Genomic DNA, 19,160 nt, shown 5'->3' with positions numbered 1-19,160 from the left:
CAGGGTTCTGAAACATTTTTGTCGGCGAGCCATATATATACCCAACAGACACCTAGCTAGGCCAAACAAAGAATTAGATTTCCCATATACACAATAAATTAAAAAATTCTTACAATGAGCAATTTTCTTTATTTAACATTTTTTTTGAAACAGTAGAAATTTTGAGTTTTTGCATCGTGTTCGTCAACATCAGTTTTGAATAGAATGCAGCTAACGTTTAGCCTCACAGTAAAAAAGGCATCGGGAGAAAGGCGGAAGATTTAACGCAGCGATAATAAGATAAAACAACACGTATTTTTTAACTATATGTGAGCGCCTTTTCAAATATCGGAATAGGTATTTATGCTTGATGGGGACAAATCCGAGTGTTGACAAGGGCCACACTAAATGGCTTGGCCGGTTGTGGCCCGCGGGCAGCCTGTTGCACACCCCTGGTTTATACCATTCTACATTTAAACTATATTTTCTGATTTTTAAGTTTTACGAACCTGAATTGAAAACGACAATCGCAATCAGCAATGCATACTCGATCTCATCCATCTGTAGTTTCCCGATGCAAGCAAAGAAGTCAAGCAAAGCTCGGAATTTATTGACTTCAATACCTGAAAAATATTATTACTTTCTTTTAATTTCTGTTTCAAAATAGACTGAAGTTCCCAATTACTTAACTTTTAATTGTGACTACTCGACAGTCCAAATGAACTGATTATTCAAAACTTGAGGCGCGTTTAAAAAATATAGTACAGATCAACAGAAAATTATTAACTAATTTTGTATTGATTGGGTTATTTCGCGACTTACTAGATCTCCATTTTCTACGCATTTGCGCTTCGTATGTCTATTATACATGATGTCTTTCCTAAGTAGTTACAATATGTATTTCTTTAGATAGTAGCAAACGGCAGGGCACGCTTCACAAGGGAGCTAATTAAAAATAAAAATATTCGTTGACGTTCCATCCAGGTATTTTCAACGTGTTTTTTTCTGGGAAAAACATATTTTCGCCTCACTGTCTGTTATTTATAGCTTATTGTTAGCTAGTTATTTTTGAGGTGGGCGCGAGACTTGACAAAATCTAAAAAGGGCGCGTATTAATAGGTTTGAGAACCACTACTCTAAGATATATATCCCATTCTAGTTTGAAAAAAAATCATTGAGAACTACTGGAACTCACCGATCTCATCCAATATGGCAGGGATGTTGATTTCTCTTGTTAAATGATGATACCCGCATGAATTCCGCAACAGCATTGCTTCGAAAACAGAGCCTTTCAATAATGCAATTTGGTCTTCTGGATCGAGAGTTATGAAACCTGTGGAAAGTATAATTTAAAATCAGATCTGAGAATTATACTGTAATTAATTTCAAGTTCTTGATAAATTGTGACTCGAGTGGCGAGTCTTCCCGATGTTGTGTATTATTAGGATATTTATTCAGGGGGGATAAAAAGGGGTTTATCATAGTTTCATGTTCGTTCTTCCACCATTTTTTTAATTTAATTTTTTCTGCGTGATAAAAAAGGTTAAAAATATTCATTTCGATAAGTTTCAATAACCAAATAAAAAACTGCAATTTTTAAAAAAAAAATACAAATTTTAACGTTTTCTGATTTTTTTTGGCTATGGCTAATACGTGTTGGTATTGTTTCCTTAAAACAAACAGCAATTACTATAATGATTTTTTTAAATATACAACAGGGTGACGCGCGCTCAACGGATGTGGTGTATTTAAGTAAATACTCTAATTGTGAGATAGATTAAAAATATAATTGTGGTATTTCCCATCTTGTTATGATATTCTGAAGGCTCTTAGAAAAGAAAAGTCTGTTTCCGGAGAAAAGGCCTATATTCCCCACAAGTCATTTATTTACATTAACGCGCTTATCGGACAAACGGGGACTTTAGCACTGAACACCACCGCTAACTCGAAATCTGCACACAGTGACTGAATGATTATAGTCGGGTGTGCGTTGTTTAATTAACAAATGGGGTTCCAACAGAATAACAGTAAGGAGAATGTTATAATCGACATTCTAAACAAATGAAGTGGTCTTCGAAAGCACCCGCGTATTAGAGGTGAAGTTACCGAGATTATAATATCGATAATGAAGAAAAATAGCGAACGTAGGTTGAGGGACAGATCGACGAGATGGTGAAAAACAAAGCACTGGGCTATTCTTGTCTATTACTTCAATTCAATACCGTCTAATAACCAATAACTAATGTGATACAGGGGCTCCAACATTTTTTTTACAAATTATCAAAACTTCCGGTTCAGTGACTGAATGAATGATTACAGACTGATGTGTATTGTTTAATTAACAAATGGGGTTCCAGTGGAATACCAGTAAGGAGAATGTTATAATCAACATTCTAAACAAATGAATCGGTATTCGAAAGCACCCGCGCATTAGAAGGTATTTACCGATGCTTCGATGATTTATTAATTAATATATCGAAGAACAGGAGAAGGCCATGTGCACGAGATGGTAAAAAAACAAAGCACTAGACCAGGGGTTCCCAAGCTTTTCTCAGAACGACCCCAAAGACGACTTTCAAGTGTCCAGTGCGACCCCAGGTCAATATATATTTTTTTACGAAATTTTAGAGCTTTTTCTACTGAACTCTCGAGTTTGGTCATGTGGAGGTGTTAGGTAAAATAAGCTAAAACATTTAAACTTTTTATTTTAATTAAAAATTTAAAATAACAAAATTTACAAAAAAAAACAGGTTAAAAATTTCTTTAATTAGGAATGGTCACTGTTTTATTTTAATCAATTTCATGTATCTGGGGATATATGCTGTCAGGCAAATACACAAGAATTTTCCAAGTTGATGTTGGTTATGCGGCTCCGATAATCACTTTCAATGAACCGTCACCATTGCTCAGCGACCCCACCGACCTGTTTGCGACCCTACCTACTTTTCACTCCGACCCAATTTGGGGTCGCGACCCCTGGTTCGGGAACCCCTGCACTATACTATCACTCTTATCGGATTTTTCGTACAAAGCCAGCACCACTATTGCCAAAATGTGAGATTTGAGAAAATCACCTCCGCCACGTTTTAAAATATAAAGTTAGCAATTATCCACTTGGAATTAGAAATGATTTAAAAATTCCAGCGCAATCTGCATTCCTAACCCTAACCCCAACTGGATAATTACTATTCATTTCTTATTTTTAGCGTTGGTGGATGTTTTGTTTGGTGGGGGCTTTGTACAAAAGATCCCTCTAATTGTAATATTATTTTAATACTAAAAAGATTAACTGATGTAGCTCAATTCCGGGTGCCGATACAAGGCCTGATTACAGATTCAGACGACATGGTGAATAGTAATCATTGAAATAATCTTGTCTAATTCAAATATCATGTCTGTCCTTGTAAAGATTGCTAGTCGTAACCAGTCAATCAAATAGAAGAAAACACGTCCCTATATCATTATCTAGTGTGGTAGGATTTTTCGTGTGATTTGTCCTCGATTGTTTCGCTATTATTTGCTGTTTTGATTAGGTAAGATAATTGCGATAGGATGTTTTAGTGCGTTGCACACTTGTGTCTAATTTGGTTGGTGTTTTGTTTGAGTGGTATAATTGCTTTGATTGGTTCCGCGGAACGTGAAAGGGCACAAAACTATCGTAGGCCACGTTTTGACTGGGGACAGAGGACAGGATGCGTTGCGTGCGGAGCGCTGCAATTCTCCCTGTTGTTTATACTGTTAAGTTAATTTATGATGATTTCATAATGAAGTCGCAGTCTGGCATGGAGATCTTCTAGTTTTATAGTAGCAGATCGCGTTTTAAAAAAATAAAAATCTGCGACAATGATCGCTTTAGTTAATTGATTCGCAGTGACGAGGATAAGGCACGGCTCTTTGTTTTTTTTTGCAGAGCACGTCTGTTACCGTTATTGTTCATTGATATATGTTGAGTCACTTTAATTGATTCGATCTCTTCCATAATTTAGTCGTTGTTGTGAACTTCTGATTTTATCCAAGTTAATCTCATGGATCATATGAATCCGATTGAGAGGTGAAAGGAGAAAAATCCCGCGACACTAGCACTCATTGAAAAATGGAATTAAGATAATAGTGAATCACCGCGTGAAACTCCGCCTTTAAATCGCAATGAGTTATGAACAGGGCAAACGCTCATCGCATCATAGCCCCGTATTTATTGAATAATTAAACATCATATTTACGTATTCGCATTTTAAACAAAATCGGTTATGAATTAGAAGAAACAACTTGAAGGCAGCCACATCGTATACTTGTATATACAATGGCAAATTATACGTAGAGGAGCGTGATCCGTACAATCAAGTCCATACATCTGAAACAAATACCTGGCTAACTAATCCCATACCCGACATGGACTGGTAGCAGTACGGGAGGCCGTGGTTGGTCATATGATTAAGCCGCCTTATCGACTTTCCTCTCCCAAGGGATAAATATGCAAATGGCGACGCTTTAGGCCCGCGACGCTTAACCTAATTATGGTAACAAAACAGCTGTTTTGACGACTATATTCTTCACGTAACAGAATTTATTTTGAGAGACGTGTAGACTAAATTATATTATAACCTAACAAGTGTATAATTCACAATTACGCGTTTAATTAATTTTCATATAATTAGACAAATGGCAGCAAAAGGCAGAAAAGTTGACGATGAGTGCAAATGGTTTAATGGCGCAGAAAATATTCAAATTGTCAGTCTTCGCTCGCTGCTTAAAATTTAACTTCTGATCTGTGTGAAAAAGTGTGATTCATCGCCCATCTGTTCGGTTTTTAGCTTTCTAAAAATATGTGCCGCCCGCCAATGACTTGCAACCGTTAAATTTGCGAGCCCGCGAGTGACAAAAGGTTGCCAATCCCTGCCCTATCCTATCTTAACCTCATGTTCGACTTTGCATATTGAGGATGATTATTCAGAATTGACCATATTGTGTAGTAGAACTGGCCGATGTTGTACACACAATATTCTGTCTCCATTCTCCTATGACCTATGTACTTTAAATTTTTTGGTTTGGGAAGATTGTATAAAACATCACAAGATTAAACGTCATGAATTTACGATATAACTTTTTATTAATAAATTCAAAGTGTTCAATTGAAAAGTAAATTTTTTTTTCCAATTTTATATCCGTTTTTTCGCTGAGTCATCTACAGGAAATGAATAAGCAAAAATTGAACTTTTCGCAAAAAATTAATTTGTCAAAAGTGGTTCAGCGATGATTGTATGAAATATTATAATGTCGATTGCTTAAAAAATAATCACATATATTGTAATAATTTCTGATAAATCGTAAAGAAAAGTCGATAGTAACCCGAAATTAAGCAATATCCTCATTCAACCGAATCAGCGTTTGATTCTAAAATTTATTATATAATCATATAGGGTAAAGGTACCATTACGTCCGCAATGAGTCATATTTGCTTAACGTGACTCGGGAATCGTATATCTGCGAGTGCACTTTCTCATTAGGTTTTGCTCTGTCGACCCCAAGGAGAAATAGCCAACCTGTCAGCTTGTTTTGGTTAATTTACCACTCAAGGTTGCCTGTCTACATGTAGACTATCACCTGGAATTTGGAAGTTTTGGTGTGCTACTTGTATTTTTGTTGCAATAGGGTCGTATGTAATGAAATAGTAACAAAATATATGCGGTATTTCGTTTCTCATTTTCAATACAGACTCTTACTAATTATTTTTACCAGACTGCGGGCTAGAATAACGGGTGTTCATGAATTTAAAAACGAACATTTCACACGTATAGGCACAAATTCGAATCCGTTGGTGTAATTAATTTCAAAATAGTTCCCGTTATTAAATTTCTTACTAACAATGCAGTTTAATAATCATATTTTGCCTTCATTTTAGCCTAGTAATAAAAAAAAAAGCTTTTCATTTTTACACTACACTTTTACCTGATGCCGCATTATACGCCTAAAAGGTTACGCCGCTGAATTTATATGTTTCTCATGGGTTTTTTTCGAAACGAAAAAAAAAATTGAGAAAAAAAATAGAAAATAACTAAATAAACCATATATATTATTAACAAGTAATGAAATAGTAAAGCGCGCGCGACTTCATACACATAAGGTCCCACACAGCGATAATTTTAAATATCACTTTTCTGCAGTTTTATACCAGCACACATCCCTGATTGAATTGGCGCTCCAGAAATGTGTGTACCAATATGAAGGTAACTAATTTTATTCGCCCGCTTCACATCAAGTTATGTAAAGGGACTGAAGCCTATGGACTATATTCACTTGGCTGACACAGACAGTCCCCGAACTCGTAATAGAACTATAATTAGGAAAATCAGAATAAAATTATGGCCTAACCCTAACCTGGTACACATACTACGAGAGTATCGTAGAATTAATATACTCCAATATGCTATAACATTTTTATTCTTTTTTATAAAGAATCGTAAATTTTAACGAGAACGCTGCTGAAAAAAATATTTTCTCCGTCATAAAAATGGAATTATTTGTTACGGTTTGCTCCTGGTCTTCGTTAAAGCTATTTCGTTTATGAGAAATCAATAAAACTGATTCCACAGTTAATAAATAATTTTAGTAGGAATCTTGTGATCATTTGTGCAATACACTGTAAAAAAATCACAAATGAATTACTGGAATTTAAAATAAATGTTACGCTGAGCATGGCTCATTTGTGATATTTTTTGTAGGCGTTTTCACACATTAATGCAAGCAAGAATCTACACGGATGAGTGATAAGCTACTGTTCTTGGAAAAGTAGGAATCCATTCTGTTTGGTACTGCCTATACATATTTCACAGGGCAAAGTATTTTTGCATACTGCCAATAATATCAGGGTTGTAGGCTTCTAGAATAGATAATGAACTACTGTTCTAAAAAGAACCGGAGTTCTGCTAGTTCGTCACATCTTACCCAATTTTGACTGGGAATCTCGAGATTATTTGTGTAATAATACACTGTTAAAATGAACAGGGAATAATTACTAAAATTTTCTGTAATTGTTTTAATCAAATATTACACAAAGTATGGAATATTTGTCACATATTTTTGAGATCTTTCACTCCGAGGATCTGTATAAGCCGGTACGTAAGAAGCTACTGTTCTTGGAAAGATCGAGATTTTTCTGGTTTGACATTGGCTACACAACTCGTTACACCCATAGTTAGGTGGGTAACAAAGTGTACTAAAGTGTATTTTACTACAGTGCTTTTCAACAGGGGTTCCGCGGAACCCTAGGGTTCCGCAACACGTGCAGTGGGGTTCCGTGATTTTATAGAATTCCGGGTTCCGCGTAGAGGATGAATTGATTGGTGGGCCAGTAAAGTTGCAAAAAATAATTCTTCTTCTTTTCCGTTTCTGGATATTTTTCTAAGTGAGTACTCCGAAGTTGAGGATACAGCTGAAGAAGAATCCGAGATTCTCAGATCGCTGAAGTGGGTTGTTAATCCTTTTTTTTCACTTCGCAACAGCAAGAAGAACTCCTAGATATCCGTAATGGTATTAATTTGGAGGAAACACGGAAAGGAATATTTTTGGATTTCTCTTCACAAAGAGGGTACAGCAATTGCAAAAGAAGCAATAAAACTTCTGTGTCAATTTCCCAATACCTATTTGTGTAAATCAGCGTTTTCTGCTTTAACAATAATTGAAAACAAAAAAGAAGTTGTTTAAAAAGTGTAGACATAAGTATGAGTATTGCATTGAGCGCCGTGGAGCCACGATTCAAAAAGATTGCAGAGAAAATGCAAGAACAACCTAGTCATTGAATTTCACACTTGTTACCTTCTTTCTGTTTTGTTGTTGAAGTAGAAATATTTGAATTAAAAATATTTCGTGTTACGAGTATTTAGTTTTTTTTTTTAATTTTGTTAATTGGGGTTTCATAAAAAACGAAAAATTATATCAGGGGTTCCACAAAAACAAGAAGGTTGAAGAGCACTACGATCCATGTCACTATTTGGCCATAACATGGAATCAATCAGGTTTGTTACCGTCGTACAGCAGTTTGATGAAAATACTCATATTTACTCGCAATCAAACAGTATGACTTAATTCAACATGTTAGGCACAAAAGACCTATTTAGGTGCTCCTGGAGAGAAAATATTCCTAAATTTGTCTTTACAAAGACGCTTATTATAGCGACAGCAGAACTCTATTAACCTTTTCTATTCAGAGTTTGCTTTATGCAAAGCACCATTGATTGATATGTGCAAACCTATACTATTGATACTTAATGAAACAGTTTCAATAAACCTTCTTTGATGAGCGGTTTATTTACTTTTGAATGCCACAGTTTTATTGCGAAACCTCTGGTGAATACCATCGGTGTTATTTACTCCTGCGATACACAATTCAGCTGTGTGAGCGAAGTTGGCTCAAATGTTCGGCTTCACTGTTTTTCTACTTTATAGCATTGATTTAAATATATCAATATACTTGGAAATTGTATGATTTAGTCTGTGAAAGATAGTTCCAAACAATATTTTAAACGTTGTAAGTGTGTACTACTATCAATTCTCATCATTTTCATACTAAATGAAAATATTTCAAAATACAGAATCAGCTTGTTATAAGAGGTCCAGAAGACCTGTACATTAAACATATTAAATATTTTTTTGTAATGTTTTATCTGGATTAATCTGGATTAATTTATAAATCATTTTTCATTTCATGTATTTGACCACCCACGCTATTAAAATTGGAATATATGTATCTCGAGATTGATAATTGCAACTCTTCATCGAATTAAGACTGAACTTCAGACGTATTCAAACAGTATAAGAGGAGCAAAGTCATAGCATTTTAACGTCTGAATGAATGAATAACAAGTTGTATTTGAATCCCAAAATAGCTTCGGAGAATAACATTATCGGATTTGAAATATTTTTTTCAAACTAAAAATTGAATATTTCAAACGTTTGCCAAAATACATAACCAACAAAACCCTTGAAACGGACCCGCGGGGAACACATAACTCATTCCATATCAGTTCAAATCTAAGGGAGAAATTTGTCTAGAGCACGTGGATGTGACTATAGACATGAGAACATGAAAAGCGCGTGCTTTTCATGACATGGATAACTTACTATTTGTATATGAATCTAACCTCTAATGAATTTATCATAAAAGAGTTTTGGAAAATCATGTTATCAATTTTAAAATATTTTCTTTTTCAAACTAAAAACTGAATATCTTGAACGTTTACCTAAATGCATAACCAACAAAACCCTTGAAACGGTCTCGTGGGAATTAAAAAACTCATTCCATATCAGTTCAAATCTCTACAAATTCTGGAAATTTGTCTGGCGCACATGGATGTGACTACAGACATGAGAACATGAGAGAAGTGCGTGCTTTTCATGACATGAATAACTTATACTATGTGTATATAAATCTAACCTTTGATGAATTTACCACAGAATAGCTTAAGAAAGTAATGTTACCCATTTTAAAAATATTTGTGTTTCAATTAAAAATTAAAGATCTTAGACGTTTGTCTAAATACATAACCAACAAAACCCTTAAAACGGTTTCACGGGGAACACATAACTCATTCCGATATCAGTTTGAATCTCTATACACAAGGAAAAATTTGTCTGAGGTAAATGAATGTAACTAGACATAAGAACATGAAAAGTACGTGATTAAATCCGTATTTACTCATGATTGTATTACAAGGAGTCCGTTCTCTTCTCCATATACTGTTAAAATTATCGTTAATATGACTATAAAAAATTTGAGTATACATCCGATCTTACATGAAGATGTTTCATGTATATATTTATTTATATGTTTTCTTAATACGTATTCTGTTTATAGGATTTATTTATCGGGAGTATATATCACAGTAAACACACAAAAGAAAAAGATAATTACACTAGCGTTCATTGTTATCATTCTGAGCCAGCATTTCGGCCATCAAGGATTACTGAAGCCAATGCTAATGAAGCATTTGTTTCAACTACTTGATTTGAGGGTACTCCCGTAGTGTGTATTAAGGAATAATTTTATTCCGATTTTCCTTATTTTAGTTCTATTACGAGTTCGGGGAATGTTTGTGTTAGCCAAGTGAATATACCCCCTGCCCATAAGTTTGAGTCCTTTTACACAACTTGATGTAAAGTAGGCGAACAAAATTGGTCACCTCCATGTTGGTACACATACTTGTGGAGCGCCGCCAATGAAGCATTTGCTTTAACTATTTGGTTTAAGTATACTTGTGTTATACCTTGGCCCTGATTCACCTTTTGCTCAGTTATAGTTGGTTTTGGCCTGAGTAATAGTGAGGATCAGAAAACCAGAAAGTTTATTTATACAAACGTGAGGAATCAACGTTCGTGACCCCTGATATGTGAAGCTCATTTTAGTCGGGCGTCTGTCTCTGCTTGTATTTTTTTAGTAATATCCGAGATTACTATAGAGCTTGAAGTATATAGCAAATAATATTGGTCTTGACATTTTGAAGTAGTGTCGGATGTTCATAAAAAATACCAGATGAACCAGTTATAGTAATATGGCGTGGACACATTTTATAGACGTTTCATACATGGCGAGGCAGAAAACCTTCTACATTTTAAAATTAAAAATGAACGTGAAAAGTTTTTTTTGCTCCACCATGTTCTTTCAATCCAAACAAGTTCCTGTACAAGCACCAAACAGTCACAGACACGTAATGAGTTATTGTTATACATCAAATTCAGTACCAATGCACGTTGTATGTGTACCAGGTTAGGGTTAGGTCATCATTTTATTCCGATTTTCCTTATTTTAATTCTATTATAAATTCGAGCCTGTCTGTGTTAGCCAAGTGAATACACCCCCTGATCATAGGTTTCAGTCCCTTTACACAACTTGATTTAAAGTAAGCGAACAGAATTAGTTACCTCCACATTGGTACACACACTTATGAAGAGACGCAAAATCTTTCCGGCTTGACATTGCCTAAACAAGTTGACTATCAACTGGCGCTCATATCAAATTTTGAACTAAGTATTTCTGAAATAAGAAGGCTTCAACTCAGTTGAAATGACAATACAATGTCAAGCATGGATAATAAAATGATCGAATTTTGAGTTGAAATTGAGCGTGAAATATGTAATTTTAATAATTTTCAATCTCGAAACTTCGAGAGGGGGAAATATATTGCATTCATACAGCTAAATGTTGAAATCACATCAAAAAACGTGTAGCGTTACATTGTTACAACATTATTTTATTTTGAACTGAAACTTCGCGTGCGAATCATACGGAATCAACAAATCCATTGTAAATACAAAAACAAAAGAAAACCGAACCTTAAGTAAGCGTTGAAAGGTTCCCGCCTCTCATAATGACGAAATAGTAAAGTAAATTTTCAAATTAAAAAGTTAATTGTAGTAATCGAAAATAGTAAATATTGAATAATTTTTCAATGTTGTTTTAACAAATCTTTTAGCCTACAAACATAGTTATATGTTACAATCACGTATTTAGAGACTCAGAAAAGATTCAAAAGATCTGCCCCAGCTCTGCTTCTGACTTCTTGATTCTGATTTTTACTTCCAACTCGGTATAAACAAAGTTTTGATCACGAAAGCTTATAGGCCTGTGTTTTTCAATCTTTTCGGCGAAGCGGAACACTAGTGAAACATTCCTGGAGTTCGAATAACCCCTGTGCATTAGCTTACTTGTCTTTTATTGTTTGAATTGTATAACTTATGAAAAAATATTATAGGAAATGTAATACTGACAAATTAAAAAGATTTTAAATGTACAGAAAATGAATAATAGAGGTATTTGGTTATATATAACACAATATTTAGGATGTCCATAAAGTCTCTTTACAATTTAAAATAACTTAATACAAAGTGAAATGATGAGATATTAAAATGAGGATTGTTTTATCTTAATCGATATTTGATAAAGTTTTCATTGACACATTCAATACACTTCTAAACGTTTAAATGAAAATATCATTACGTTATATAATACACTTCTATATGGACACCATTAGTTGAACGAAGAATATCCAGACGGAACTCTATTTCCTGTCATGTTCGTTGTAGCATAGCCTCATCAATCGTTACAATGTCATTGGTAAGCCTTTGTTTCATGTGAATATAGACTTTCGGATTTGAAAGTGAATTTACATAACCCCTGTTCTTTACTGAGGGGAACCTTAGGGTAGCGCGGAACCTCATTTGGAAAACTTCAGAATCCGACTACTATTTCGCTACACTAATTATAATGATGGTACACGATGCAAGAGGCCTATGTATATGATTGAAGATAATTGCATTTAAAAAAATATTCATAAATACTCATTTCAAAATTTATGTTTTTATCACCCATGATTAGTATGAGGCTAACAGACGTTTCGGACCTGAAGATAAATGTATCTCCGAACTCGAACCTGCTTGGGCCGTTTGGTTCGAATCGTCTGTATATCTTTGTATACACCGGCTGGCGTTTACGAATAGAGCGATGTACATAGATTGCACCAAATTGCGCAAAAACCTACTGAGTACTACGACGTGCAAAAATTAACTGAAACGACTTAAACCTACCAGAAACTTGCTAAAACGAGCCAAAAGGTATAAAAACTTTCCTGTTAATGTACATATTCTTTGGAACATATAGTCAGTACTCAGCGTTAGAATGTGTTACATCCGAAGTATGGGAACAAAGATGGCGGACATCGGAATGTAGTATGTGTACCAGGTTATAGGGTTTGGCTATAATTTTAGGTACAGACACTACGGGAGTCATTTGGCTAGTCCCCGAACTTGTAAAAGAACTAAAATGGAGTATTTATTCATTGGCTTCTGCATAAACTGCATCTATAATAATATTTACCAGGTAATATTCAGAGTGAGGGTGTGAAAAATTAAGTAAACATTGATGAACCGGAAAGAGCTTGCAAAAATAGTATCTTTTTAAGTTTCAGCATTTTCCTATTCAGAGCCTCGTTTAGATTAAAAAATGAAAACGGTCGTATTGCAGGATATGATTAGCACAAACCTTAGCACACAAAAACAAATTTTACGGTCTTGCCAGTCTATTGTAAATACCCATTGTCAAAAAATATGAGCAAATTATGACAATAAAAAGGGAATAGCAGAGGAATTTTGCCACGTATGAAAACACTATTAATTTTAAGTGTATTTTAACTAATATTTCAGTGTATAACATGACCTTGTGGTGAAGAATTATCTTAAAGACTTCTAAGTTCGAACGACGCATATTCACGCTTTTGCTCCGACTCCGAGTGCAAATGGTTTAATGGCGCAGAAAATATTCAAATTGTCAGTCTTCGCTCGCTGCTTAAAATTTAACTTCTGATCTGTGTGAAAAAGTGTGATTCATCGCCCATCTGTTCGGTTTTTAGCTTTCTAAAAATAGGTGCCGCCCGCCAATGACTTGCAACCGTTAAATTTGCGAGCCCGCGAGTGACAAAAGGTTGCCGACCCCTGCCCTATCCCATCTTAATCTCATGTTCGACTTTGCATATTAAGAATGATTATTCAGAATTGACCATATTGTGTAGTAGGACTGGCCGATGTTGTACACACAATATTCTGTCTCCATTTTCCTGTGACCTTTGTGCTTTAATTTTTTTTGTTTGGGAAGATTGTATAAAACATCACAAGATTGAACGTCATGAATTTACGATATAACTTTTTATTAATAAATTCAAAGTGTTCAATTGAAAAGTAAATTTTTTTTTCTAATTTTATATCCGTTTTTTCGCTGAGTCATCTACAGGAAATGAATAAGCAAAAATTGAACTTTTCGCAAAAAATTATTTTGTCAAAAGGGGTTCAGCGATGATTGTATGAAATATTATAATGTCGATTGCTTAAAAAATAATCACATATTTTGTAATAATTTCTGATAAATCGTAAAGAAAAGTCGATAGTAACCCGAAATTAAGCAATATCCTCATTCAACCGAATCAGCGTTTGATTCTAAAATTTATTATATAATCATATAGGGTAAAGGTACCATTACGTCCGCAATGAGTCATATTTGCTTAACGTGACTCGGAAATCGTATATCTGCGAGTGCACTTTCTCATTAGGTTTTGCTCTGTCGACTCCAAGGAGAAATAGCCAACCTGTCAGCTTGTTTTGGTTAATTTACCACTAAAGGTTGCCTGTCTACATGTAGACTATCACCTGGAATTTGGAAGTTTTGATGTGCTACTTGTATTTTTGTTGCAATAGGGTCGTATGTAATGAAATAGTAACAAAATATATGCGGTATTTCGTTTTTCATTTTCAATACAGACTCTTACTAATTATTTTTTAACAGACTGTGGGCTAGAATAACGGGTGTTCATGAATTTAAAAACGAACATTTCACACGTATAGGCTCAAATTCGAATCCGTTGGTGTAATTAATTTCAAAATAGTTACCGTTATTAAATTTCTTACTAACAATGCAGTTTAATATTCATATTTTGCCTTCATTTTAGCCCAGAAATAAAAAAAAAAGCTTTTCATTTTTACACTACACTTTTACCTGATGTCGCATTATACGCCTAAAATGTTACGCCGCTGAATTTATATGTTTCTCATGGGTTTTTTCCAAACAGAAAAAAAAAATAGAAAATAACTAAATAAACCATATATATTATTAACAAGTAATGAAATAGTAAAGCGCGCGCGACTTCATACACATAAGGTCCCACACAGCGCTAATTTTAAGTATTACTTTTCTGCAGTTTTATACCAGCACAAACCCATGAGTAGAATTGGCGCTCCAGAAATGTGTGTACCAGTATGGAGGTAACTAATTTTGTCGCCTACTCTACATCAAGTTATGTAAAAGGACGGAAGCCTATGGGCTATATTCACTTGGCTAACGCAGACAGTTCCCGAACTCGTAATAGAACTATAATTAGGAAAACCAAAATAAAATAATGGCCTAACCCTAACCTGGTACACATACTACGAGAGTACCGTAGAATTAATATACTCCAATATGCTATAACATTTTTATCCTTTTTTATAAAGAATCGTAAATTTTAACGAGAACGCTGCTGAAAAAAATATTTTCTTCGTCCTAAAAATGGAATTATTTGTTACGGTTTGCTCCTGGTCTTCGTTAAAGCTATTTCGTTTATGAGAAATCAATAAAAATGATTCCACAGTTAATAAATAATTTTAGTAGGAATCTTGTGATCATTTGTGCAATACACTGTAAAAAAATCACAAATGAATTACTGGAATTTAAAATAAATGTTACGCGGAGCATGGCTCATTTGTGATATTTTTTGTAGGCGTTTTCACACATTAATGCAAGCAAGAATCTACACGGATGAGTGATAAGCTACTGTTCTTGGAAAAGTAGGAATCCATTCTGTTTGGTACTGCCTATACATATTTCACAGGGCAAAGTATTTTTGCATACTGCCAATAATATCAGGGTTGTAGGCTTCTAGAATAGATAATGAACTACTGTTCTAAAAAGAACCGGAGTCCTGCTAGTTCGTCACATCTTACCTAATTTTGACTGGGAATCTCGAGATTATTTGTGTAATAATACACTGTTAAAATGAACAGGGAATAATTACTAAAATTTTCTGTAATTGTTTTAATCAAATATTACACAAAGTATGGAATATTTGTCACATATTTTTGAGATCTTTCACTCCGAGGATCTGTATAAGCCGGTACGTGAGAAGCTACTGTTCTTGGAAAGATCGAGATTTTTCTGGTTTGACATTGGCTACACAACTCGTTACACCCATAGTTAGGTGGGTAACAAAGTGTACTAAAGTGTATTCTACTCTAGTGCTTTTTAACAGGGGTTCCGCGGAACCCTAGGGTTCCGCAACACATGCAATGGGGTTCCGTGATTTTATCGAATTCCGCGTAGAGGATGAATTGACTGGTGGGCTAGTAAAGTTGCAAAAAATAATTCTTCTTCTTTTCCGTTTCTGGATATATTTCTAAGTGAGTACTCCGAAGTTGAGGATACAGCTGAAGAAGAATCCGAGATTCTCACTCAGATCGCTGAAGTGGGTTGTTAATCCTTTTATTTTCACTTCGCAACAGCAAGAAGAACTCCTAGATATCCGTAATGATATTAATTTGGAGGAAACACGGAAAGGAATATTTTTGGATTTCTCATCACAAAGAGGGTACAGCAATTGCAAAAGAAGCAATAAAACTTCTGTGTCAATTTCCCAATACCTATTTGTGTAAATCAGCGTTTTCTGCTTTAACAATAATTGAAAACAAAAAAGAAGTTGTTTAAAAAGTGTAGACATAAGTATGAGAATTGCATTGAGCGCCGTGGAGCCACGATTCAAGAAGATTGCAAAGGAAATGCAAGAACAACCTAGACATTGAATTTCACGCTTGTTACCTTCTTTCTGTTTCGTTGTTGAAGTAGAAATATATGAATTACAAATATTTCGTGTTACAAGTATTTCGTTTTTTTTTTTTAATTTTGTTCATTGGGGTTCCATAAAAAACGAAAAATTATATCAGGGGTTCCACAATAACAAGAAGGTTGAAGAGCACTGTTCTACTACGATCCATGTCACTATTTGGCCATAACATGGAATCAATCAGGTTTGTTACCGTCGTACAGCAGTTTGATGAAAATACTCATATTTACTCGCAATCAAACAGTATGACTTAATTCAACATGTTACGCACAAAAGACCTATTTAGGTGATCCTGGAGAGAAAATATTCCTAAATTTGTCTTTACAAAGACGCTTATTATAGCGACAGCAGAACTCTATTAACCTTTTCTATTCAGAGTTTGCTTTATGCAAAGCACCATTGATTGATATGTGCAAACCTATACTATTGATACTTAATGAAACAGTTTCAATAAACCTTCTTTGATGAGCGGTTTATTTACTTTTGAATGCCACAGTTTTATTGCGAAACCTCTGGTGAATACCATCGGTGTTATTTACTCCTGCGATACACAATTCAGCTGTGTGAGCGAAGTTGGCTCAAATGTTCGGCTTCACTGTTTTTCTACTTTATAGCATTGATTTAAATATATCAATATACTTGGAAATTGTATGATTTAGTCTGTGAAAGATAGTTCCAAACAATATTTTAAACGTTGTAAGTGTGTACTACTATCAATTCTCATCATTTTCATACTAAATGAAAATATTTCAAAATACAGAATCAGCTTGTTATAAGAGGTCCAGAAGACCTGTACATTAAACATATTAAATATTTTTTTGTAATGTTTTATCTGGATTAATCTGGATTAATTTATGAATCATTTTTCATTTCATGTATTTGACCACCCACGCTATTAAAATTGGAATATATGTATCTCGAGATTGATAATTGCAACTCTTCATCGAATTAAGACTGAACTTCAGACGTATTCAAACAGTGTAAGAGGAGCAAAGTCATAGCATTTTAACGTCTGAATGAATGAATAACAAGTTGTATTTGAATCCCAAAATAGCTTCGGAGAATAACATTATCGGATTTGAAATATTTTTTTCAAACTAAAAATTGAATATTTCAAACGTTTGCCAAAATACATAACCAACAAAACCCTTGAAACGGGCCCGCGGGGAACACATAACTCATTCCATATCAGTTCAAATCTAAGGGAGAAATTTGTCTAGAGCACGTGGATGTGACTACAGACGTAAGAACATGAGAAGTGCATGACATGAATAACTATTTGTATATGAATCTAACCTTTGATAAATTTACCACAGAATAGCTTAGGAAAGTAATGTTACCCATTTTAAAAATATTTGTGTTTCAATTAAAAACTAAAGATCTTAGACGTTTGTCTAAATACATAACTAACAAAACCCTTAAAACGGTTTCACGGGGAACACATAACTCATTCCGATATCAGTTTGAATCTCTATACACAAGGAAAAATTTGTCTGAGGTAAATGAATGTAACTAGACATAAGAACATGAAAAGTACGTGATTAAATTCGTATTTACTCATGAGTGTATCACAAGGAGTCCGTTCTCTTCTCCATATACTGTTAAAATTATCGTTAATATGACTATAAAAATTTGGGTATACATCCGATCTTACATGAAGATGTTTCATGTATATGTTTATTTATAGGTTTTTTTAATATGTATTCTCTTTATAGGATTTATTTATCGGGAGTATATATCACAGTAAACACACAAAAGAAAAAGATAATTACACTAGCGTTCATTGTAATCATTCTGAGCCAGCATTTCGGCCATCAAGGATTACTGAAGCCAATGCTAATGAAGCATTTGTTTCAACTATTTCATTTGAGGGTACTCCCGTAGTGTGTATTAAGGAATAATTTTATTCCGATTTTCCTTATTTTAGTTCTATTACGAGTTCGGGGAATGTTTGTGTTAGCCAAGTGAATATACGGGCATTATGGGCAGGGGCATAAGTTTGAGTCCTTTTACACAACTTGATGTAAAGTAGGCGAACAAAATTGGTTACCTCCATGTTGGTACACATACTTCTGGAGCGCCGCCAATGAAGCATTTGCTTTAATTATTTGGTTTAAGTATACTTGTGTTATACCTTGACCCTGATTCACCTTTTGCTCAGTTATAGTTGGTTTTGGCCTGAGTAATAGTGAGGATCAGAAAACCAGAAAGTTTATTTATACAAACGTGAGGAATCAAAGTTCGTGACCCCTGATACGTGAAGCTCATTTTAGTCGGGCGTCTATCTCTGCTTGTATTTTTTAGTATTATCCGAAACTACTATAGAGCTTGAAGTATATAGCAAATAATATTGGTCTTGACATATTGAAGTAGTGTCGGATGTTCATAAAAAATACCAGATGAACCAGTTATAGTAATATGGCGTGGACACATTTTATAGACGTTTCATACATGGCGAGGCAGAAAACCTTCTACATTTTAAAATTAAAATTGAATGTGAAAAGTTTTTTTGCTCCACCCTGTTCTTTCAATCCAAACAAGTTCCTGTACAAGCACCAAACAGTCACAGACACGTAATGAGTTATTGTTATACATCAAATTCAGTACCAATGAACGTTGTATGTGTACCAGGTTAGGGTTAGGTCATCATTTTATTCCGATTTTCCTTATTTTAATTCTATTATAAATTCGAGCCTGTCTGTGTTAGCCAAGTGAATACACCCCCTGATCATAGGTTTCAGTCCCTCACACAACTTGATTTAAAGTAAGCGA

At 34.4% G+C, this 19,160-nt stretch overlaps 1 protein-coding gene across 1 annotated transcript in view; it reads right to left on the bottom strand.

The window, feature by feature from the left end:
* LOC120336324 (bile acid receptor-like) overlaps positions 1-19,160 on the bottom strand; it is a 34,632-nt gene that overhangs the window by 2,298 nt on the left and 13,174 nt on the right. The window contains exons 7-8 of the mRNA XM_039403985.2: positions 1,175-1,312; positions 489-602 (exon numbers count right to left, since the gene is read on the bottom strand). Of these exons, the coding sequence (XP_039259919.2) occupies positions 489-602; positions 1,175-1,312 (252 nt within the window). The remainder of the gene's footprint in view (positions 1-488; positions 603-1,174; positions 1,313-19,160) is intronic.

The sequence above is a fragment of the Styela clava genome, chromosome 2, assembly GCF_964204865.1.
Source record: "Styela clava chromosome 2, kaStyClav1.hap1.2, whole genome shotgun sequence".
NCBI lineage: Eukaryota > Metazoa > Chordata > Ascidiacea > Stolidobranchia > Styelidae > Styela > Styela clava.
The sequence above is the reverse complement of the archived record's forward strand: the minus strand, read 5'-3'. Positions and strand labels throughout refer to the sequence as shown.